The sequence below is a fragment of the Solanum tuberosum genome, unplaced genomic scaffold, assembly GCF_000226075.1.
Source record: "Solanum tuberosum cultivar DM 1-3 516 R44 unplaced genomic scaffold, SolTub_3.0 scf00068, whole genome shotgun sequence".
NCBI classification, from domain to species: Eukaryota; Viridiplantae; Streptophyta; class Magnoliopsida; order Solanales; family Solanaceae; genus Solanum; species Solanum tuberosum.
The window spans coordinates 1-25276 of record NW_006238994.1 but is presented as its reverse complement, the minus strand read 5'-3'; the positions used below and the strand labels follow the sequence as shown (position 1 = coordinate 25276).

General features: G+C 28.8%; 2 protein-coding genes across 2 annotated transcripts; one reads left to right on the top strand and one right to left on the bottom strand.

Moving 5' to 3' along the window:
- Positions 1–5583: 5583 nt before the first annotated feature.
- LOC102598602 (uncharacterized) lies at positions 5584–6440 on the bottom strand. Its single transcript, XM_006345410.2, has 2 exons — positions 6375–6440; positions 5584–6012 (listed from the first exon to the last, which is right to left on the bottom strand). The coding sequence occupies exons 1-2, from the start codon at positions 6393–6395 to the stop codon at positions 5608–5610; spliced, it is 426 nt and encodes a 141-aa protein (XP_006345472.1). The 5' UTR covers positions 6396–6440; the 3' UTR covers positions 5584–5607.
- Positions 6441–18447: 12007 nt separating this feature from the next.
- LOC102585800 (putative auxin efflux carrier component 8) lies at positions 18448–21834 on the top strand. Its single transcript, XM_006345296.2, has 5 exons — positions 18448–19159; positions 19595–19680; positions 20599–20756; positions 21381–21457; positions 21587–21834. The coding sequence occupies exons 1-5, from the start codon at positions 18486–18488 to the stop codon at positions 21657–21659; spliced, it is 1068 nt and encodes a 355-aa protein (XP_006345358.1). The 5' UTR covers positions 18448–18485; the 3' UTR covers positions 21660–21834.
- Positions 21835–25276: the final 3442 nt, after the last annotated feature.

The following is a 25276-nucleotide window of genomic DNA, read 5'->3' as shown; positions in this document are numbered from 1 at the left end:
TTTTTAAATTTCAATCTATGTAAAGATCAAAGTACTAGGATTAATATATATATATATATATATATATATAATTTTCATTGTGAATTAGAACATAAATTATCAATCACTTTTAAGAAATAATTTTTACATATTTGAAAAATATGAGAAAAATAAATTAACATACTTAGTGATTCAAAAAATATTTTAAGGAAATTTTAAAAAAAATCACAATAAGAAAATTATAACACTTTCACGTAAATTGAGACATAAGCTGTAACTTATATGTTAAGTAGGCGTTTGGACAACGATATGAAATCATCATTTGGATATACAATTTCACGCTGATTTCATCTCATGATTATTTCATATTGAGATGAAATCTTGACTTATCCAAAAATCATGCTTTGGGAAGTTTACATACAAAAATTGGCCAACACGTTTATATTTTGTAAAAATAACCCACATATATATCTACTGCTCCCTCTGTCCACTTTTAATTGTCATGTTGCGCTTTTCGAAAGTCAAATTAACTAATTTTTAAAGTTAAATTAGATTATATTAATTTGATATTTTAAATAAAATTTTAGATATTCAAAAACTATACGAAAAGTACTATAAATTTCAATTTTTTGCATATCAATATGATGAAAAAATACATCGTAAAATGTTAATCAAAATTATTATCGTTTGACTCTTGTCACGACCCAGACCGTCGTGATTGACACCCACACTAACCCTCCGGTGGGAGAACCATTACTACAACCCAAACTAAACAACTTAATGAAAACTAAAACATTTAAAGATACGAAGCAGTTATAAATGACAATAAAAATGAAGTTCCCATAAACTCCAAAGGTTTAAGCAATTAACTAACCAAACTAATGCAGAAGAAGAACCCCTAGAATCTGAAAGTCATTGTACCAAAACTCTACTAACGACAAGTCTAAGAACAAGGGGTACAACCCCGAAACTAAATAACACCTTAAACAAAAGTCTGAGTCCGAAAAGAGTGGACTTAACAAGAAAGATCCATGGCAGCCTGAAAGAACTAGCTCACCCTTGAATTCGGTCACGCTCAATAGTCACCTAGCTGAGGTCTATCAATAGCCGCCTGAAGATGCCTTGTACTCAACAAAGAACAAGCAAGTGCAGTATCAGTACACAACTACAGTGTACTGGTAGGATCACACGGCTATCCCAATAAGTGAAACACATGCAAGTAACCACAACATTATAAAACAGACATATACCAAATATATACAATATTAGTTATCTTTTCAAGATCAATGTAGCATTACACGTTCGCAATAATATACATTGGTTATCAATTTAGAGCAACATACAGTCTTCCAATACCAATCATCATTAGATATGAATGTAATCATCACAAGTAGATATACAACACAATTCAATGGTCCTCTCACGGAACTCAATTCAATGGTCCTCTCATGGAACCCACACCCAAACTATTAGCATACTAGAACGTGGTACCCGATCCAATGTTTATGCCGGAATGTGGCAATCGATCCCATATTTATGCCGAAATGTGGCAATCGATCCCATATTTATGTCGGAACGTGGCAATCGATCCCAGTTAGTGTGTCGGATCGTGACATCTGCCCATTCAACAAACCACAATCATAATCACAATGTATATTCTCACAATCATACAACAAGAGGTGATTCATGACATACAATTATTCAATTATCCTCATTTGCGATTAGGGTGATCAGTAATGCACCATTCGCATACATACATGCATTATAATGAAACAATTACAAACATATATCACACCAACATGAAATCACAACCATCACCTACCTCGAACAAAACTTGAATCCCCTTAGAAACTTGATTCTTCCCTTTCCAGATTTGTTCCGCTTGTTCTTGGTCTACAAACTACAATTATAATATGGGAATCAATAAACGAATACTAATTACCCGGATTACTACAATTATATCAACCCTAGATCAAACCCATGATCTCAATTAGGGCTGTTTCCACAATGAATTCTAGATCAAAACCCTCCCCCATCAATAATAACTCAAGAAAATAGGTTCTACGGAGCGAAAAACGGATTAGGGGAGTAAAATCCTTACCTTTAGTGCTAAAAGAGGTGGAAAACCTTCAAGAAATAGCCATGGGTCGTTTCTTAGTTCTTAAGAACGAACTTTTGCAGAAAATAACGTTTTTGAAGGGTTTTACCCTATTTAAGTCGCGATTGTCCCGCTACAGCGGGACCCATCCCACTATAGCTGGATCCATCCCGCTACAACTGGATGCACGGAGACAGAATGTTACCCGTTCACACTAAGATCATTTTCGGGAGTTCTACTCACCCGAATTCAATTCCGTAAAGTCGTACGGGTTCCTTAACCCCTTGGCTATCTACTCATGTAAACAAAATCATAATTAAATCTCTCATTCATTACCAGATTTTGCTAGACCTTACTGACTCCGATTTCGTCCAAATCTGGACTAGGTTAGGAAATTCCAAGTTACTACCAAAAAATTTTCTGACCCCAATTCTTTCCCCAATGGCTTCCTAACGACGGAATCAGGTTGTTACAACTCTAAAAAAGAAAATTATGACAATTGAAAGTGGACAAAGATAGTAACTATTTATTTCATATGTAAATAAAATTTGTAATGCATATTATTACTTTTTAAATCATTTATATCTCTTATAATGATTATTCTCATAAGCATATAATTTATTATTACTTCGAATCAATTTCTACTCTATCATTTATACTCACCAAATTCATTATTTTTTATCAAATATATTTACCAACCAAATTGACCAACAAATGGCTCAAAGTAACAATGTTGGTTCGTCTTCTCAGTTATATGAACGAGAAATGCAAGTTCATAATGAGAATATTGTCCATACTATGTGGGTGGATTATATTAAAGACACCACAACTTATGTTTAATTTTATTTTTTATTGAATTAAAGGTTGATCAATAAATATTATATTTTTTAAAGAATATCTTAGTGATAGTGTATTATGCGATTTTATAAACTTGTGCTTATTTGGTAAGATTGTATAAAGAATTGAGACACCTTTTTCGGGTTAATTGTTTTTTTCTTCTAAAAATGACATCTTTATATTTGGAATTTACTTAATTTTTCTTTTTATTTATTTATTTATTTATTTATTCTTGATGACATAATTTATATAGCAACCAAATAAAAATGTCATGACATATTTAATATCACAAGTTTTAAGCGTTAAAAGTTCGTATTTTCTTTGCTAACTTTTTTATTCAATGAATTCCCATAGTATAAAATGAAACAGTTGCAATATATTTCTCCTGAAAATATCAATAACAAAAAAATGACATGGAAAATGGAAATATTAGAAAGCTTTGAATTTTTTTGGGAAATATTCCTCCATGTAATTTTAAAATACTTTGAGATTCTTCCTTCGTCTTCACTCATGGAAATGCACTAATTCTTGAGTGTCCGCGTAAAAAAAGTTACCAAAATATTGACATTATAATAAATATAGGTGAAAAAGAGTGGGTATATCTACTACTAATATATAAGTGGTAATAAACAGTTATGAGCGTATTTAGCTATTTGGCTTGTTGATTGGAGCTTGACACTATTAATATATAAGTGGTAATAAACAATTATGTGCATATTTAGCTACTTGGGCTGTTGGTTGGAGCTTGGCACTACATGTCACCGGTCTCCGATTCAAACATGAGTGACAATATTATTTTTATTTCATTGTCCATTGTGGACCTCAGGTTTGAAGCGGAGACCTTTGACATGTAGTGTCACTCTCCAATCCAACAACCTAAGTGGCTCAATATGTGGTGAAACACGCAATTAAAGCATACATGTTGACATATGTGATGAAATATACGTGTTGACGCCCGGTGTGCTTATTGTCACTTATATATTAGTAGTAGAAATTCAGCCATACATTTCGCAAAAGATATTTAGAATTTGAATGCACTTTCAAAAAGTAAAAAGTGAAAGCACAATAATTAACAACCTAAAATATTTGAAAAACATATTAAAATGTGATTAACTCTCAAAATTTCACATGTGCCACATAAATTGAGACAACATAAGTAACATTTATTATTTGAAAATTATGTTAAGAGTACTATAAAACACATCTGAAAGTATTTAAAAATATATTTAAAAATTGATTAATTCTCAAAATTTCACATGTGCCACGTATAAATTAGGACATGAGAAACAACATATATTATTTTAAAATGATGTACTTAAAGTATATTAAAAAATTGATTAAATCTCAAAATATCATATGTGTCACATATATTATTTAAAAAGAACGTTTAAAATATTATAAAATTAAGTAACAACAAAATCATAAAATTTAAAATAAATAAAATAATATATCTTGAGACCGAATTTGTCTAGACTTTTGTATCTAGTTATACTATAAGGTTTTAAAAAACACTTAGTTGGTTTCACATGCGTATACCATTTTATCACTTTCTTATTGTTTTTTTTTTAACTCATAATAAAACCCAACTCTTAAATACATATGTATTTTATTTTTTAAAATTATAGAAAATTAAATTTTGATTACTCTTTGTAATTTATGTCTTTGCCACCAGTAATGGCGGAGGCAGGAATTCTATCAAGGGGGTTCAAAAGAAAAAATTAAACACGCTAATATTATTCATAAATAAACGGATCGGGTCATATATGAACGGATTGATTAACAAACGGGTTGACAAAAAAATCCTTAGTTCAAATAATTTCTTACAATTACAACTTATTTTAAGAAACAAATTTAAAGTACATATCTATAAAATGATAATAAAGTAGCACAACTCATTCAAAAAGTTCTTCAATTCCTTTAGAATTCTCTTCGGCTCTTGAAAGTGCAAATGGAGAGCAAGCACAAATTTAACATTAGAAAGACGTACTAACAAAAAACACAAATCAAAGCGAAAATACTATTTCTTCACAAAAATTCTTTTTGGCATAAAATGACTTCATTACATTACAAAACTACACAACCTTGAAGGGAGGTTAAGAAACCAAACATGCGGATAAACCTATCAAAACATAGTTTTACATTTTGAAAATACAACTACATACATTTTTACAATTGTATTCTTACGAGGTTTTACATATCTTGAAATGTCTTAATAATAACATCATTAGAAATCTTATCAAATACATCTTTTTCTAAATAAGGCACCAAACAACCACTAAAAAAATCATCACTCATTTGACTCGCAAGTCATTCTTGATAAATTTCATTACCGAAAAAGCTCTTTCAACGGAGGCAATGGCAACTGGTAAAAGTAGAGCAAGTTTCACTAAGCGAAATACAAGAGGATAATTTGAATGTATCTTTGTCTGAACTAATCTTTTGGAAAGATCACAAAGCCCATTTAGATCGGAGAACCTTTCATCAACATCACGAACATCAACAATGTAACTTGCAAGTTGATTCTCAAGAATACTCATATTGGATTCATCAAAGTCATCTGGATATAATTCAGCCATTCTCATTACTTTTCTTATGTCAAAACTTGAAAATGAGTTAATTGGATTCAAGCAAGCAATTCCATGGAGCAAATCGATAGTCACCTCATCAAAACGATCATTAAGTTCTTGAAGTTGTCAATCAATGATATTGCAAAATACTTCAACACGATAATGATGTAAGATTGTGTAGTTAGCAAGTTTCCGCCGGGATCTTAAAGAGCTAACATATGGCTCCTCAAAGTTAGGTATCAAAACATCATGTTTGATACAAAATGTAGATACCTTGGCAATAAGAGAATCCCATTCATCATCTCTTAAGACTTGCAACCTTCTCTTTGCTACTTCAACAAGTAGCATGGCATTTGCAATATCTTGCTCTTTTTTTTGTAAGCATTTATTAAGCTCATTTGTGATTGCTAAGACATCTCTCATCAAATGCAACATAAACGCAATCTCAAATGTTTGACAAGCTTCAAGATGTCCCATTGCCTTGGCTCTTTCATCCATACTCCTTGCATCAAGAGCAAGTGATTCAAGAACCTCAAGAATAGAGCCAAACAAAATAATAAAATTGTTAAAGGATTTATAATGAGATCCCCAACGAGTATCACAAGCTCTTGAAAGACCAAGTTGTTGATTCAAGCCCCTACCGGTTGTAAGTTCACCCATATCTAATGCCACTTGAATTGTTGATTTTTGAGAATCTCGTAAATTATCCATACGCTTAAAAGAAGATCCCAATACATTAAAAATATTTGAGATCAATACTACAAGTTTTCCCACTTCAACACACTTTTTAGAGACCCCAACAAGAGTTAGTTGAAGTTGATGAGCAAAGCAATGGATTGAATGAGCCGATTTACTTTCTCGTCTAATCAACATTTTAAGGCCATTGGTCTCACCTTGCATATTACTTGCCCCATCGTAACATTGTCCACGCACACTTGATGGACTCAAAGAATGTTGAGCAAGTAAATTGAAAATTGCCTCCTTTAAAGATGAAGCACTAGTAATTTCAACATGAACAATGTCAATAAGTCGCTCCATTACAAATCCCATTCTATCAATATAACGAAATACGATAGCCATTTGCTCCTTGCGTGACACATCAAAGGATTCATCAACTAGTAAAGCAAAGTAGTCATCATTTAATTCCTTAATAATAGCTTTAACGGTCTCTATCTTACATGCACTCACAATATCTTTTTGAATCATTGGAGAAGTTATTTGGTCATTTACACGAGCATGTTTCAAAACATAATCACAAATTTTATCACATTTTTTTGCATACCATGAGAGAATTTCAAGAAAGCTACCCCTACTAAGTGATGATTTAGATTCATCATGACCTCGAAATACAAATCTCCGACTTATGAGAAGTCTTACTACATCAACTGACGCACTTAAGCGCATATAATATCCATTTTTAAGTTGATTAGATTGCCTCTCAAATGCAAATTGAATAGACCGCCGTTGTTGTAGTAAATCTTGACATTTCTTTTTTGATTGATTATGTATGCTATTCGGTAGACCAATATGTTTGTCAAAATCACCCTTTTTGTTCCAACTCTTAAATCCTATAGTTGAAAATATCTCCCTTCCTCCTTGATTAGTGTTATGATCTTTAAAAAGATAGCAATACAAACAATAGACTGCATCTTTACTAACACTATACTCCAACCAATTATGATATATATCATCAAACCATTCATGATTAAAACGACGTATTGATCCAAAAATATTTGTTTGAGGATACTCTTGCACCGCCAAACGAGGTTGACAAGGACCATTCAAAAGGTATGCTCTTCTAATAACATCACGGTGGTTTTGGATGATAGTTCAATATTGATGTTCTTTCACCAGGATCAAACTTTTAAAGAACTCAAATCAAATTCTTGAGAAGAATCTAACGACACTTCTGAATGATTAGTATTTTCTTTTTGATTAGATTGACTATGACTTTGAGAGGCTAAAGTTGATTTCAGTACTTGTATAAATTACTTCTTCATTGAATATTGAGACTGAATCGTAAAATAAAAATTTAGTCAGAACTTACAAAAATTAAATATGCAATAAGGACCAAAACAAAATTATAGACCATGAACAAAAGTTTGAATCTCATAAATAAAAGTTAATATCCACTGAACAAATGTTGAATGCCGAGTTTTGGGCTAAATTCATCCTTTAACTATGGCCTAAATATAAGGTACATCCTTGTATTATCTCATTGCACAAAAAACATCCTTATACTATTTAGAAAGTTGCAAGATTCCTCTTTCCATCCATTTCTGTCAAAAATCTCACAGCACAAAAATAAATATGCCAAGCACGTGGTTTTACTCTTAAATAAGGCTTCAAAATCTTGCAGTTTCTTTGATAAGAACATCAAAGAATACCAAATTCACCCCAACACCAAAAAATGTTAAGTGTTATTAGTCCAAGTTTACGGCACCATTCCCAGGAGGTATAAAATAGTTAATCAATACTTCAACTTACTCTTAACTTTAAATAGGAAATTATATATATTTAGAGAGAGGTGAATACAGAATTTAGAGTCAACACAATATTAAAATTTTTATGATACCAATGCAATGAGAATGGTGCCTCTCCTGGATACCAAACTTTAGAAGAAGGCAAAGATAATCCTACTTTGACTTTATTTTAATCTATCCAGTAACCAAATTCTTCTTAATGTATTGTTAAATGAGTGCAACATTGGATCTATTCAAACCCAAATTTAAAAAAGAAAATAAGAAAGTTGGCAAATCTTTCTGACATTTCATCAAACACGTAATGGACATCTTAAAATCAACAAATAAGCCCAAACAAATAAAATTATAACTTTCATAATCAGTGAATAGAACTAAAATTTTCATATGAAAAATAAAAAATTGTTAAGAGAAGTGAATATCCGAGTTCAATCAGCTAAATAAAATAGCACATCAACAAATACCAGAATCAAAGCATAGAATTCTGAAAATAAATTTTTTTACAGAGGTTGCCATCACAAATGGAGCCTGAAGGAGAGAATGAAATTAATCCACGGAGGACCACCACCTCTCCACCAGCGGCAGCAAGTAGCAGCAACAGGCGGCAGCAAGTCAACAACAAGCGGGATTGCAGCAACGGCCAGCGAGCGACAACAAAACCTGAAGGCTGAAGTTGAACGAGAAAGAATAGGGAAAATATTATATTGCAATCCCTACAAAAGAGGGATTTTTTTATTTGTTGACTTTTCCATTAGAGATTTTAAATATAAATTTTTTAATTAGTTATGACTTTAAAAACGGGGTCGTTTGGTCTATCTATATTTAATAAAAAAAACACTTAAAAAACTAATGCCTGCAAAATTGCTTAAAATTACAACAAGAAAAAAAAATGTTGCTGCCTGGAATCGATCCTGCGACCCAAAGCTCACTTAAGCGAAATCTTGAACCCCCTCAACCGTTGGGCTACTCCTTTAATATATATTCAGGTGGTTCAATTTTAAATATATACATGTACATTAAAAAAGTGATCTTTAATATATAGTGTAATTTTTTTACCGAGGGGGTCGGATGACCCCCCTGGAAACACTGTACATCAGCCCCTAGTCACCAGACTACGTAGTTTCCACCTACCTCTATAATGATAATTAAATGCATGTCTTGTTCCTAATCTAAAACTTTACCAAATCTAGGGTATGTTCACTATGTTGAAAAATATTCTTTGAAAAGTATTTTTCAAATTTTCTAAAAGTATTTTCTTTAGTTAAAATAAGTTTTAAATATGATATTTTATATTAATTGTGTTCTATCCATCCTTCAATACACTTTATCTTTACGACTTCACCCCTAACCCCATAACTTTTGACCCGCACCATGTTTCTACCTTTATCCATCTTTCATCGTATTTGTTTATATTATATAAAAATATTTTTAGAATAATATTTTTTACTTATATAAAATTAATTTATTTTTTACGAAAATAATTTCATTCGTACCGAACATGTCCTAAATATACCTCCCCTTTTTTGGGTTGGGTAGATCTTCAATATTTAGACATATGATAAATGTACATTCGGATTGGGGAAATCTTTGAAATTCAGACTAAATTGCAGAAATAGGAGGCAACTAAATTTTTTACCATTTTAATATTGTACTTTTTAAATTTCAATTTATGTAAAGATCAAAGTATTAGGATTAATATATTGTTGAGAATATGCCTCAGGATATTGCAGAAATAAAACAGTTAGCTATTTTTAGATTTTTAAAATTATTTTATTAGAGTCCTATGTGACTTGAATTTAGGAGTTAGTTCTTTTATTTGTTATTTAAATTTTGCTGATAAGTTAGTAGCATATTTTTCTATTTTTAGTTAGGAATTATATCTATAAATGGATGTCTCTGAATTATTAATAAATCAATTCCCTTTGACAATACTACAATATTTTTTCTCTCAAAGTCTTTCTCTGTTATTTTCTTAATTTTCTTCATTAAAAAAAACCAACAATTGGTATCAGAGCATTCTTCTTGAGGGCCTATAAGTAGAAAAATGGATTCCGACGCATGGCTCCTCCTATTTTTGATAGTGAGAATTATTAACTATGGGTTGTGAGAATGAAAACCTACTTGGAGGCTCTTTATCTTTGGAAAGTCGTTGAAGAGGATTAAGAAATTAATTCGCTGCTAAATATTCTCACCGTGGCCCAAATCAAGAGTCACAAGGAAAAGAAAACCATTAAGTCGAAGGCAAAAATAACTTTGTTTGCTACTGTTTTGACAACTACTTTCACAAAAATCATGACTCTCACATCACCAAAATAAATTTGGAATTATCTGAAGAAAGAATATGTTGGAGATGAAAGAATACGAGGAATGAAGGTATTAAATTTAATGAGGGAATTCGAATTGCAGAGAATGAAAGAGTCAGAAACAGTCAAGGAATACTCTGACAAATTGCTTGGTATTGTCAACAAGGTAAGATTACTAGGAACTGAATTTAAAGATACAAGAATTGTTGAAAAAGTTCTTGTTATAGTGCCCAAAAGATATAAAGCATGCATAACTATCTTGAAAAACACGCAAGATCTGTCCAAAATTACCTTGACAAAATTGTTAAATTCTTTGCACGCTCAGGAATAAAGTAGACTTATGAGGCAAGAAGGCATGGTTGAAGGAGCATTAGTAGCCAGCCACAAAACTCAAAGCAAGGCTAAATTGTTGAAAAATTACCCACCTTGTCAGCACTGTGAAAAAAATAGACATCCTCTATATAAATGTTGGAAAAGACCAGATGCACAATACAGGATCTGCAAACAACTTGGTCATGAAACAATTTTAAAAAGATGAAGCAATTGCCTAAGTCACTACTGAAGAAGAAGAAGAAGACCACTTATTTGTGGCAACTTGTTTTTCAACAAAAAAAAATCTGATTTTTGAATGATTGATAGTGGTTGTACAAATCACGTAACATATGAAAGAAATCTTTTTAAAGAGTTCATTCCTATGAAAAATAAGAAAGTCAAAATTGAAAATGGTGATTGTATTCCTGCAAAAGGAAAAAGGTCTGTTGCAATTAAAACAAATTCAGGTACAAAAATAGTTTCAGATGTTCTTTATGTGCCTGATATCGATAAAAGTTTGTTTAGTGTTGGTCAGTAAATAGAAAAAGGATTTAAATTATTATTTGGGGACAAATATTATCGAATCTTTGATTCTACTAAGCAAGAGATTTTACAAATTGAAATGAGAGGTAAAAGTTTCTCATTTAATCCAATAGAAGATGCACACAAGCCTTGCAAGACAAAAGATGAATTGACAGATTTGTTCACAAGGTCAATTTCAGATGAGACAACAATCTACAATTCCTGATCCAAGGAGGAGTGTTGAGAATATGTCTCAGAATATTACAGAAATAAAACAGTTAGCTATTTTTAGATTTTTAAAATTATTTTATTAGAGTCTTATGTGACTTGAATTTAGGAGTTAGTTCTTTTATTCATTATTTGAATTTTACTGACAAGTTAATAGCATATTTTTTCAATTTTTAGTTAGGAATTATATCTATATATATATATATGTCTCAGAATTATTAATAAATCAATTCCCTTTGACAATACTGCAGTATTTTTTTTCTCAAGGTCATTCTCCGTAATTTTCTTTATTTAATAAAGTGAGTACTAGAAAAACTCTATTTAAATGAGCATAAAGAGGTTTCTTTGTTGATTCCTGACAAATGATTATACTATTTGATCACTTTCTATTTATTTAATATTTATCACTATTATATAAGTCAAACCTAATTACACTAAATTATGACAAATCAAAACAGTATACTTCTAGTACTCACTTTACTTTATAGAGCATTTTTTTAATTAATATTTAAAGTGAAATTTGATGGCAGAGAATTAACCATGACAGATTGCTCGGATGATAAATATTTATATCTTTAATTCATACATTATGAATTCAAATCAATAAGTAAATAAAATACGTGAAAATTCTAGCAAGTAGATTGAATAAGTAAATTAAAAAAACAATCAAACTGCACACTAATGTATACATATTTGGAAGATTTTAAGGTGAGTAAGACATAAATTTATTTGATTTTTGAAAAGCTTAATTTTTTTTAGAATTTATTAAATATTATATTCTAAACTCGTAATTTTAAAGTAAAATAAGTTTTTTAACGGGAAGATCAGGAGCCTGACGTAATTAGTATATTAGTTGCTATCACGTGACTAGGAGTTCGAGAAGTGAAAACAACCTCTTGCAGAAATACAAAATAATGTTAGCTACGTACAATAAACTCTTACAATCCGAGTCTTTCTCCGAACCCTACAAATAGATGCACCTTTTGTTTTTGTTTTTCTCAATTGAGTGATTGTACACAGAAAAGTATGTTTATCTACATAGAAAATGGGAATCCTAAACTGTGGATTTGAAAATAGAATATATAATATTGTGGCATGCACTATGATATATATGAAGTTCAAAGTAAATTATAAGTTTGCCAGCATGCACAAGTGGAATACTACTTTAGTGTTATTATTATTGTTATTGCATATGCCATATTCACATTCTTTTTATACAGACAACATATATATACTCCAAATGTGGAGTTAAAATTAGTGGGACTATACAGTAATTGACACACTTTATTTCTCTATTAGACTAGTACTTGTCAACTATCCCGACATATTAAATTTTGGATTAAATTTAAATTCTTAATATGTCTATCAAGTTAAATTATTGGTTGATGAAATTAGATTAATGTTTAAGTTAAAATTATATGACTTAAATGAAGTTTGGGTCAGTTTGTTAAATTGATAAGATGAGCCTAATTCATACTCGTGAAGCTCGAGATATTTAGAATGACTTGGAGACCAAATACCGTTAAATCCTAGTTCGTGCCTATATAAAAGGGTATTCATAAGACCACGGAAAAAAGAAGAAGAGAAATACATAAAGAATCTTTGTTCTTTGATGGTGATTCGCAAGTATTCCGCATACAAAGAATTCTTCGTATCTAAATTATGCGACGCAAGTTTTCATACCTCAATAATTGTGATCAATGCTTGGTTCCACATTTGTGGTGAAATTCCAATAATTATTCCATCGATTTATCATTCAAGAATAAAGCAAAACTCTTGAGTTGACGATCGTGAGGAGAAGAATCAGATAATTACGTTTTTAAATAATTGAATTTTTCGTTAAGATTGTAATCCTTACATAAATTATTGAAATAAAATTTTTTTACTTATCACTATTTTTTTCATCTTGATTATTATTTTCCAGGAATGAAAATTTAGTTGTTTTCAAAAGGTAAATTAGGTCTTAAGTGACAAATTATGTCTGATTTTTTAAAATTTCACAAGAAAGAAAATGAACATCTATTTTTAATATAAGGACAAACAACACAAATCTCACTTGTTTAGAGCCTAATTATTTGCCTTCCTCGGAGTTTTAGAATTACCATCCGTGTTAGATTTTGATCCCTAGATATATGTATCTCGGATACATGGAGTTAACAATTTATTAGGTGTAATATATTTCAGATACAATGTATTCAAATTGATTCGCTTGTATTTGGATACAATGATGACTCTCTCGCTCGCCTCTCTCGTGTTTTTCTCCTTGTCTCTCTCCCTATCTACCTCGCCTCTCTCCCTATGTATCTGTATATCAAAATGTATTTCAGTATATATGATATCAAATATACATGTATCTAGTGTGATTCACATGTATTAGGATACATTGACTCTCTCGATTGACTCCCTCTTATCTTGTTCGCCTCTCTCCTCTCTCCCTATATATGTATCGATATTTCATAGTATATTTGGTAGTAAAAATATATGTATCTAGCTATAATTGACATGATATTTGATACTTCCTCCGTCCCATTTTATATGTCATTCATTTCTAAAAATAGTTGGACCACAATATATGTCATTTTATAAAATTTATGCATAAATTACCATATTTTGTCCATTATACCCTTGATAGATTAATTAATTAATCTTGAAAATGTATTTACTTTGACTAACCTAGGAAATCTACAAGTAGTTAATTTCATTGGGAGAGTACTTCATTCATTAATTAAGTACTTTCTTTATTCACTACTTATTCTATAAAATATGATTTTGAAAAAAAATATCAACAAACAAATTACAAATAAAAGATGAAAAAAAAATTCAAAAATAATCTTAAAAGTTGAAGCTTCAATAAATTTTATCAAGGAAGATGGCATTTCAAAAAGTTCAAAGGAATTTTGTGATGTTGTCATGTTTGCTTTAAGAATTTATATATAAAAATATAAGAAAACATTTTACACAAAATATATAGGAAAATTGAGGTGGAAAAAACTTGATTTTTAAAATTTTTTGGATCAATTGGTGAAAAATTTTGGCTCTAAAAATAAACTCTAAAATTTAAATAGTCATCCAAATGCATTTATATTTTTGAAATCTAACATATTCATCATTTATTATAAAGTTGTCTTAAGAAAACATTAAATAAGGGCATAAGGGTAAAATTACCTCATTTTTTAATGCAAGTTCAAATAAAAAGGTGACATATAAAATGAGACGGAAGGAGTATGAAGTTATTAATTAGTGAGACAAAATATAATTATCGTAACCTATAGAGAGAATTAATAAATACAAGTGGAAAAGAAATGTGCAATTAAGTATAATAAACTATATATGAATCATGTTATAAACTTCTTCTTGTTTTCCTTGAGAGCTTCCACTTAATTTCTGATAGTCAACTTGTTCAATTGATGGTCATAGTTTTCTTCCATATTACATCCGCTGTCAATGTTTATCTATTTATTATATCAATACTATTTTATTTTAAAAAAAAGATATGATAGAAGAAAATGATAAATTATCTTAATTTTAAAAATTGGACAAGTATATATATATATATATATATAATTTTATGAATAAATTAGATAAAAACGAATAGAGAGAGAGAGTAGATTATAAGCTCTCTTCGAAAGCAAGATGAAGCATAATTTTATATGTTATTGTTCTTAACTTCTTATTGTTGAGCGTGTCATGTGTAAAATTGTAAATAAAACTCCAATAAATAATAATAAAAATAAAAAGATTATAATTAGGTGCGCTAAATACTTTTAATAGTGCGAAATTTGTTCGAAAATCACACAAGTAAATAAAACCCAAATAATATCACATTATATTATAGGCTAAAACGTGCAATAATCAACATACATCAATCGTGATAGAGTTAAATTCTTTAATAAGGAGTTCAAAATTTGAAGAAGGAAACACACGAACTAATCGAAGGAGCTAATCATATATAAACAATAATATTTCCACTAAAAAAAGTTCGAATGAATCCCTAACAATATGCTGACTCCGCCCCTATCAACGAATGGTTCATTAAAATTCATTGATTTACCCTTCTTCTCTTCAATTATAATTAATAATAATATTCTTGATTGTGTGTACGTAAATTATGCTTGTCCTAATGGTGTCTTTTTCCAATTTTTTGTTCCAACCATAAGAAATTCATATATCTGTAAGATGCATTTTTAGTGTCCGGGGGATTTGTTGTGAGTTTGTCAAAGAATATATGCATAATACGTATTTTTTAGGTTTTAACTGACATTTAAATCTTTCAATTTTGGATATGTTTAAGTAGACGCTTAAATTTATATAAAATTGAACAAGTAGACACACACGCATTACGTGGCATTCTATAAATCAGTTTGGGTGTATCTCATGTGAACTGTCATGTAGTATGTGTGTCTACTTGTTCAATCTTTTACAAATTTAAATATTTACTTGAGTACACCCAAATTTAAAAAAACTTAAATATCAATTGAAATTAAGTTAAAAAGTCTTACGCCAAAAAATATATCATGATCTTGATATTTATTAATGGAATATATCTAGTAAATTATTTGTATATTAAATAAATTTAACTCCAAATCAAATGACGACACGCTATATGTATACATGTTTCAACTTAAGCATATGTTCCTTATTTTATTATTATCATAAAGTTTTAAATTTCAAGATATTATATTATGATGACTATTAAAAAATGAAGATGAACAAAAGTCACTTTTTAAACATTTGGAATATACTAGTACTAGTGATAGTGGTTGCATTTAATTGGAATCAAAACCAGAATTAATACCATTTTCCGCACTTGGATTCTCTCAAAAATTACTTTTGATGGAATTAATGACGTCTTAATTATGTTTAGCCATCCACTAATTGTTACCTATTTTTTGACCACTTAATGCTCTATGATGTGTTAATCTTTGTTTTAAAATTCATCATTAGCAACAACATTAGTGGAGAACACAACTTTTACATTTCATCCATCAATTTGACAATTTTATATTATTTCAATAAAAGAACTGCTAGTATAAATTTGAATTAAAATGTCTTTTAAACAAAATTATGAATTGGGTGGTCGATTTGAATTGATTGTTAAATTAATTATATCTTATGATGCCACAGCTGGTGAATATTTTTGTGGATAAAATGTGATTGAATAAATTCCTTGTTCTCTCATTTCTTGTGGGGAATATTTTTTCTTCATCTAAGTTTTTTTTTTTTTCATTTAGTGTTTGAAATCTAATCTGATTTGAATTTGTGCCACGTAAGACTAATTAAAGAGAAAAACACTTTTAAATATAGTAGAATTTTTTTTCCATAGATTCGAACTCGGAATTTATAAGTAAGAGTGGGTGCTATCCATCCTAGCTACCACAACTTTTATAGGACAAGTGCAACGCGAGGACTTCTCAAAGGATCACTCATTTTAGGACTTTTGCCTTTTTCAGTTAAGTTTTGTGATTCACTTTACTGCTCCACGTCATAAAATGTCAACTTTTGTGTTATCATTTATTGACCAAGGAGGACGATAACGACAATAATAACAATAACATATTCAGCGTGATATCACAAGTGGAGTATTAATAGAGTGGAATGTAAATAGTTTTATTATTATCTTGTAAAAATAAAGAAATTATTTTTAATAAATCCTTAACAAATTTAGTATAATCTCACAAGTGGAATCAAGATCACGTATTTATAAAAAGACATACTCTCATTTTAATGGAGTATTTGAAGAAGAAAAAAACTATATTCACAATCAATATCTTTCATATTATTAATTAGGAAGTATTAGTTTTACTTGAAGAAATTGTTTTGCTCTGCAAAAGTGTAGAAATTTTACGCAACCAATGACACTGAAACTAAACTGATCGATTAAAAGTAGTTGATAAGTATTAAATATTTTTAAAATATTTTTAGGAGTTAAAAAGTTTTTGAATAGAAGTGATGAAACTCGTATTAATTAATTAGTACATTGAATGAAAAAAAAGATTATAATTTTTTTTTATACAATATATAGACACCAACTCTTTCTCGAATTCCACTTTATTAATTTAAAAGTATTTTCATATTAAAAAAGATGAATGATATAATGTTATAAACATAATAGTGAGATTATCTAAACTTATATCTTAAGAATTGTATTTGTGATTATAAAACATACTAGGGTTAATTAGAATTTGATCAAATAAAAAATGTATATAAACTACAAAATTATAAGCCAGGTGGAAAATTTAGGACTTTTGATTGATTTTCTGACTTATAAATACTTGACTTGTACATATTGATAAAACAAAAATAATTATAAATTGATTTGATTGACTTATAAATCTGTATCAAACATTGTCTTAATTAAATTCAAAACATATGAAAACACCAAGTCAAACAATTAAACAACTAGATGAGTGCTTGGTTCGAATTTAGGCCCTATTTTAATTGTTTAAAATCATGGAAGTAATTAAAAGTTTAAGCTAATGTAAATTGTTAGTTACTATACTCTTAGATCTAGTATTAGTGTTTAATATGCATAGCACTAACGAAATTGTTATGTATTTTTATACGTAATGTCCAAGCTAAATTAATAACGATGCAATCGGGTGGCTGTTATCGCCCAAATTCATTGATCCCCTCTATAATCATAATTGAATAACGTTTTGTCAATCAAGAGAGGTAAAACGAACTTGAAATTTGATCGGGAAAGAAAAAGAAAAAACACAACTATAAATATCTATTTCGTAAATGAAAATCTTTCAAATCAAAAGAATTTTATTTTGCAATAATTCTCTTTATCATGCATATTTTAATTTTTGGTGACTAGAGGTGAATATATTACTATGAGATTTGGGAAGAAAATCTCAATCTAAATTACTTTTTTAAAATGGTCAAATGACATTTTTGCCATTTTTAATATCCCGTTTTCATTAATATTCCGTTAGTTGGACCAAAAGTGTTTAGTTTTTCAAACTTAAAGGGCCATAATTGCTTTGAGTAATACAATAGGGACCAAAACAAACCTACCTTCAAACTTAAGGGACCATTTGTGTAAAAAACTCCAAACTTTTCTCTATATATATATTTACTTCCATGAAATCACAATCTCCATACAAAAAAAACAAATTCACAAAAAACCTTCAAAATTCACAAATTAAAATTGAACATGATAGGTTGGGATGATATATACAAGGTGGTGGTTGGGATGATGCCACTTTATGTAGCACTTATTTTAGGCTATGGTTCAGTAAAATGGTGGCACATGTTTAAGCCAGAACAATGTGACACCATTAATAGATTCAATTGCTTTTTCATCCTCCCATTTTTCAATTTCCAATTCATAGCTAATATCAACCCTTACAACCTCAATTACCTTTTTCTAACCGGTGACGTAATTGCTAAAGCCTTAGTGATTCTGATCCTCGTCTTATGGGCTAACTTTTATAGAAAAGGGAGTTTTTCTTGGGGTATAACAACTTTTTCTTTGTCCACTTTGAATAACACACTTGTTGTTGGTGTCCCATTAATGAAGGCTATGTATGGGGATTTAGGTGTTGATCTTGTTGTTCAAGCAGCTGTGATTCAAGCTTTGTTGTGGTTAACTTCATTGTTATTTGCACTTGAGTTTTGGAAAACAAAAATGAATAATAATATTAATGGAATTGCTAATAATAATTCTGTTGAATTGGGAAATATTAATACTACTACACAAATGAGGAATATTAATAATGCTGAGCTGGCATTTTGGCCTTTGATGAAAGCTGTTTCTACTAAACTTGCTAAGAATCCAAATTCTTATGCTTGTTTTCTTGGTCTCTTTTGGGCTCTTGTAGCTAGCAGGTACGTATGAACATACTTTTATTTATTTAATTCAGTTCTTTACGTGTTAACTTGATATTCTGATGAGCTAAATACGTAAAGTTTTTCTTTGATACTGAGATGATTTATTGTGAGGATCACCTAGCCACGGTGTAGCGAAGGACATGCAGATAAGGAAAAATAATGATTTTTTGGACATATATAAGAAATTTATTAGCCTTGACATTAGAGAAATAATAGGTGTGACATTAATGTATTTTGTTGAACTCCCTTGTTATCAGAACTTTTGTAACTAACTATAGTAGTTTTTAGTAAATTTTATTTACAAATACTTTTTTCTAAAAAGATATATTTTTCATTTTCATGTTTGGTTGTATTAAAGTGTTTTCTTTTTCCCGCTCCAAGTTACTGTATTAAAATAAGTATCGTTTTAGCTTATTTTAGTTGTTTTTTCAGGTGGCATTTTAGAATGCCAAGCATAATAGAGGGATCCATTTTGATAATGTCAAAGGCTGGTAGTGGAGTAGCCATGTTTAGTATGGGTAAGTGTCTTTTTTAATTAATGTAAAAATAGCAATTTATAACTTTTGATCCTTTATTTAATGAAATAAAGACTAGCATTAAATAACTTCTGATTTTTTTGTTTAACTAACAACCAGTTTTGCTCTTTTTATGAACTTATTTTGACCAAAAATGACTTCTCATTAAAATTATCGAAATTTGTAATTTATTTGGTCAAATTTTTAAAATACAAAATTCCAAAAAGTGTTTATTTAGGAAAAGAAACTAGAGTACTTTTTCTGCTTCAAAAATAGTTTTAATCGTTCAATTACTACTTAATTAAAAACACTTATTTTTCTATTTGGTTACCAGAGAAAATTATCTCGAGATCATAATTTTTGGATTAATTTATTCCACTTCCAAGGTGGGACAAATCAGTAACATCAAGTTTGAGGTATAAATTTATCGAGAGATTATTTATACCTTCACTGTAACCAAACAAAGTTGAAATTTAATTTCAAACTTAATCGTGAGATATTCTATCTTATTTCATAAACCAAACGTCTCCTGAAAGATTACTCAAGCATCTAAACTCACAAAAAACACACGCTTCTGACTTCCCAAAAGCTCGGCTAATTTAAGTACTCCTTTTGTTTCTAATTACTTGTCCAATTTTTCTTTTTTACTTGTTCATTTTGACAAATCAAGAAAGGACCATTTTTTTTTACCTATTATACCCTCAAGTAATTAATTTTTGAAAAGGTAGAACTTCTTGAAAATCTTAAAATTTTAATTTATCTACTTCATAATTAATAGGAATAAAATGGTAAACTCATTATGTCAATCATTATTTTCTTAATAGGTGTGATAATTCAAAAGTGGACAAATAATTAGAGACTAATTAATGTCATTCTTTTTCACTAAACAAGAGTGTTTTCTCTTTTTAATTTTATTTTTAGGATTATTCATGGCTTTGCAAGGGAAAATAATTGCATGTGGAGCTGCATTGACAATTTATGCAATGATTTTGAGATTTGTTGTTGGACCAGCAACAATGGCACTTGGTTGTGTTGTATTGGGCTTGAGAGGAAATGTTTTACGTATCGCGATTATTCAGGTAATTAACTACTAAATTAATATTTCAACTTTTAACTATTATTTATTTGTAATTATCTTATAAATGATACGATATTATGAGTAATTTGTTGTCCTCATAGTTGATGCGTGTTACAAAGGGCTCGGAGCATACACTATAGTTATAATTAATTATATAATATATATTTCTTTTGTTCCCTTTTATCTGTTCAAATTGTATTTTGCATTCTCCTTAAAGGAAATGGTTATTTTACCATGTTACCCTTATAAACTGTATTCTGGAAATCCAAATTAATTACTAGTATTTCAATAGTCTTGAAAAATGGTTACTTAATAATAAAGGTAAAATTGAAAAAAAAATAATTAACCAGTATCTATTGATTTGCTAAACTGAATATGTAATCATAAAAAATTTATATTCATTATTTATATGAACTTATATTTTATTATTTCATTTATAAATATTTACTTAAATTTTTAGTTTAATAATATTGACATTATCTTAAAAATATTGCACTACATGATTTGACATTCAGGTGCATCAATATATATTGATTTCATAACTTTTAATCATAAAATTGTTATGGTTCTTAAAATTAATATAATGAAATTATTAAAAGTTTTGTATTTTTTATTTTTTTTGCAGGCTGCATTACCCCAAGCAGTGACATCTTTCGTATATGCTCAAGAATATGGACTTCATGCTGATGTACTTAGCACTGCGTAAGTCCTATTTAACTTTTTAATACATTTGAAAAAATAAAAATTTAATTAGATTATGTAAGGTTTATAGTTGTTTTTCTACTTATTAAATCAAAGTTATTAATGACATTTAATTTTTCTTAATTTCAGGGTGATTGTTGGCACCATAATTTCGTTACCTCTATTGATAGCATATTATGCAATTTTGGATATTATGCCTTAAGATCCGACCATGAACTAACTAGCTAGACGCTAGTAAGTGATCGTGGGACATCCGATAAAATTAGAACGATATAACCAAAAGCTAGTAAGAATGTTACTAATTAATGGGTACAACTTTGCTTGTAATTGTAAATTTGTAACAATTTTTGTTATCTATTTATGATTTCATTCTAGAATTTTAAGCAAAAAATAGTGTGAAAAGGCTATGTGTTGGTAGTTGGGCCTGTGCCATGGAGTTGGTGGTTGATAATTAGAGGGGAATGCAATATATTTTGTTATCGAGGTCATCTAAATTTAATACTTTCGTTATAAAATATAAGCTTATATATAAAATTCACTAAAAGTAAATAATATGTCAAAATTTATAATTTTAAAAATATAATAAATTTGTTGCTAAGAGTTTTAATAATTGAACCCCTAAAATTTAATTTGAAATCTGACTCTAGATGTTAGTCATGCGGAACTAACAAGATTACCTTTAAATTATATGGATTGTAATTCTTATGGTATTAGGCAGAAATGATGCCATTATATTTGTATTGATGCATAATATTTAAGGACAATTTTAAATATATACAATAAGATAATTAATTTATAATAAATATAGTCATGTTTTTCTTTATATAAAAAATAGTCAAAAGTCATAGAAAGTATACATTAATTATACATTAAGATACACTCAAAAAATTAAATATAACTTACATATACATTTGGTATACATTGACCATATATTATGATACACTCAAAAAGTTTTTTTTATACATGAAGTAAATATTATCTATTCAATATCGACCAACTCAAAATCACTTCTAATTAAACACTCTCAAATTTTAGATATGCAATCCTCTCGATGTTTCGAATATTTGATACATTCGCACGAAAAAATTCACGTAAATTTTTTTAGTTTTTTAAAAAGGAGAAGCAACGAAGAAGAAGAGAAAGTTTGCGTCGGCCATTAATTTCTTTAGTAAATATATGACCGAATTTTAGAAAAATTGGGCTAAATAAATTGTAAATAAATTATGAACTGACATTGTGCATAATCATTTCTGATATATATAAAGTAAAATTCTTCTTTTAACAAAAATATATATATATGTAAAAAAAATATGTCCGATAGAGGACATTCAACACGGGATGAATAATTATCAAGTACATACACATGTTCCAAAAGGGCAATCAACTATTTTCTCTGTCTCTAATTACTAGTCCATTTTGAATTGACATATTTATTAAGAAAATAATAATTGATATAATAGTTGACCAATTTTGTTTTAAAAAATATTGAACGAATGATACAAGCAACCAATTTTGAAGAACTATCAAGTGAAGCAAGAAAAATACTCAATACTAGGACTCCCAACTTAGTTTTTGAGCGTCAAATCTTTATTGATTGTTGAAATTCAAATAATAATGTTATTTTTGGGCATAGATTTGTTCATATATCACCTTCAAACATATATACATGAAGTTTAATCATGTAAATGACCTCCCAACTTTAAACAAGATTTTTTATAACTTCGAGTTCGAATGTTTGAAATATTTGAAAAGTAGTTAAAATAAATTTTAATACACTATGAATATAACTTATACGATGTCCTAAATTGACTATTTGTGAACTTAACTCGTTATAAATTCTCCTATGATATGTGTGAGTTTAATTCTCACTATCTTTTTTTAATTATTTTTTTTCTTTTTCCTGATCCCTTATTTATAATAAAATAATAACTATTAATTTTTTTAAATGTGAGAAGGGGTTAGACAACATCTGCAATACCAGTGTCGTTTTTTTAATTTTTCTTTATTATATGATTTATTAGAATGTTTTGACTTTATTTTATGCCAATTTATTTTAAAATTACAGACATGCAAGAACGAGGAATAATATAAATAGTACTCCCATAATTCAATTTATGTTGCACAATTCGATTTTGAAAGTTAAACAATTTAATTTTGACTGTGAATTCAAGTATAAAAAGTTTAAACTTTTTGAAACAAAATTTACATATTTGAAAAATACATAAAAAGTAATATAAGTCAAAATAAATAATTATTTAAAAATATTTAAAAGGTATATAAAAAACTTACAGTAAAATTTTTGTTTATTGAATTTTAAAATTTAAAAAGTGTCGCGTAAATCTAGACGGGGAGAAAGTAAAAATTGAGAATAAGGAGATGCGTGATTCCTCTATGTGAGTTTACCATGTGTGCTACATGTGAAAATATTGAAACATAATATTTAAAAATGGTATCAATCCTAATTCTAAATTAGTACTACATGCATGTTATATCACGTCTTAGAAGATAATTAATTTTTAATTTTATGAGAAATATCATCCAATAACTTTCAAATAGAACCTCTTGATTATATATAGAGCCAAAAATTAGCTTTCAAATATATCTCTCCATCTTTTTTTTTCAATGGGTAAAGTAGTTGAAAGATTTGGCCTTTTTCTAAATATTACTCATATTTTTGTTGTTATAATAGTAAATTTTTGCTTATCAGAAGCATATGCTCATGAGGTAGTCACTAATATTAGCCGAAAGAGTTGTGATTTATTCGAAGGAAGTTGGGTTTTTGATAATTCATATCCATTGTATAATTCAACAACTTGTCCATTCATAAGAAAGGAATTTGATTGCATCAAATATGGCAAACCTAATCTTGATTATCTTAAATATAGATGGCAACCCAGGGTTGTGTCTTATCAAGGTTCGTATTTTTCTCTTTTTTATGTTGCTGCTTAATCGAGGTATGGATTTTTTTTTTCTTTTGCGACTACTTATTAGTTGTTAATTAATGGTTATGAATCATTCAAATTTTGTATAAAGTCATATTATCATTCATACGCTCACTTGAAAAATTGTCATGAATATGACATTTTATCATTACTTGATTTATTAATTACTATCGTCTACTAATTAATATATATGATTAATGTAATTAATTGTATAATACTCTCTCCGTTCACTATTGTTTGTCAGGTATACTAAAAATAGTTATTCAAAATTAATTGTCAATTTAAACAATTAGTCACTTTTTTTCAATTCTTCCCTTAATAATTAATCCCTCTGTCCCTAATTACTTGTTCACTTTTGAATTGACACACCTATTAAGAAAATAATTATTGACATAGTGAGTTTACCACTTTACCCCTATTAATTATGAAGTGGATGAATTAAAAATTTAATATTTTCAAAAAGTTTTACCTTTTTCAATGTAATTTATTGAGGGTATAGTAGGAATTTTTTTTTGTCCTTTCTTGATTTGTCAAAATGGACAAGTAAATAGGGACAGAGGAAGTACATAACTACTGGTTTCAGAAAGTACTGGTCATTTTAATGTTACAAGACTACTTTAATGTGAAAAAAGTTGTTTTTACAGTTTTCAAAAAGTACAAACAATTTTAATAATGATTGATAGTAGGGTTATATTAATCAAATTGCACCTTATATTTTTATTTTTTTAAGGGTTGTGCCAATAGTGGACGAAGGGAGTACAATATATCAAATTCATATTAATTATTATAATTTTGCAGATTTGATGGAAAAAACTTCATGAAAAGATTCAGAGGAAAAAGGATAATGTATATTGGGGATTCTTTAAGTCTTAACAAC

Bases quoted from the DNA above. Each gene is read 5' to 3' on its own strand.
- LOC102598602 (XM_006345410.2), bottom strand. From the start codon at position 6,395: ATGGGGCAAGTAATATGCAAG. The intron at 6,013-6,374 runs GTGAGACCAATG...TCTATTCTTGAG, and splicing joins TGGGGCAAGTAATATGCAAG to GTTCTTGAATCACTTGCTCT.
- LOC102585800 (XM_006345296.2), top strand. From the start codon at position 18,486: ATGATAGGTTGGGATGATATATACAAGGTGGTGGTTGGGATGATGCCA. The intron at 19,160-19,594 runs GTACGTATGAAC...TTGTTTTTTCAG, and splicing joins TGGGCTCTTGTAGCTAGCAG to GTGGCATTTTAGAATGCCAA. The intron at 20,757-21,380 runs GTAATTAACTAC...TTTTTTTTGCAG, and splicing joins TACGTATCGCGATTATTCAG to GCTGCATTACCCCAAGCAGT.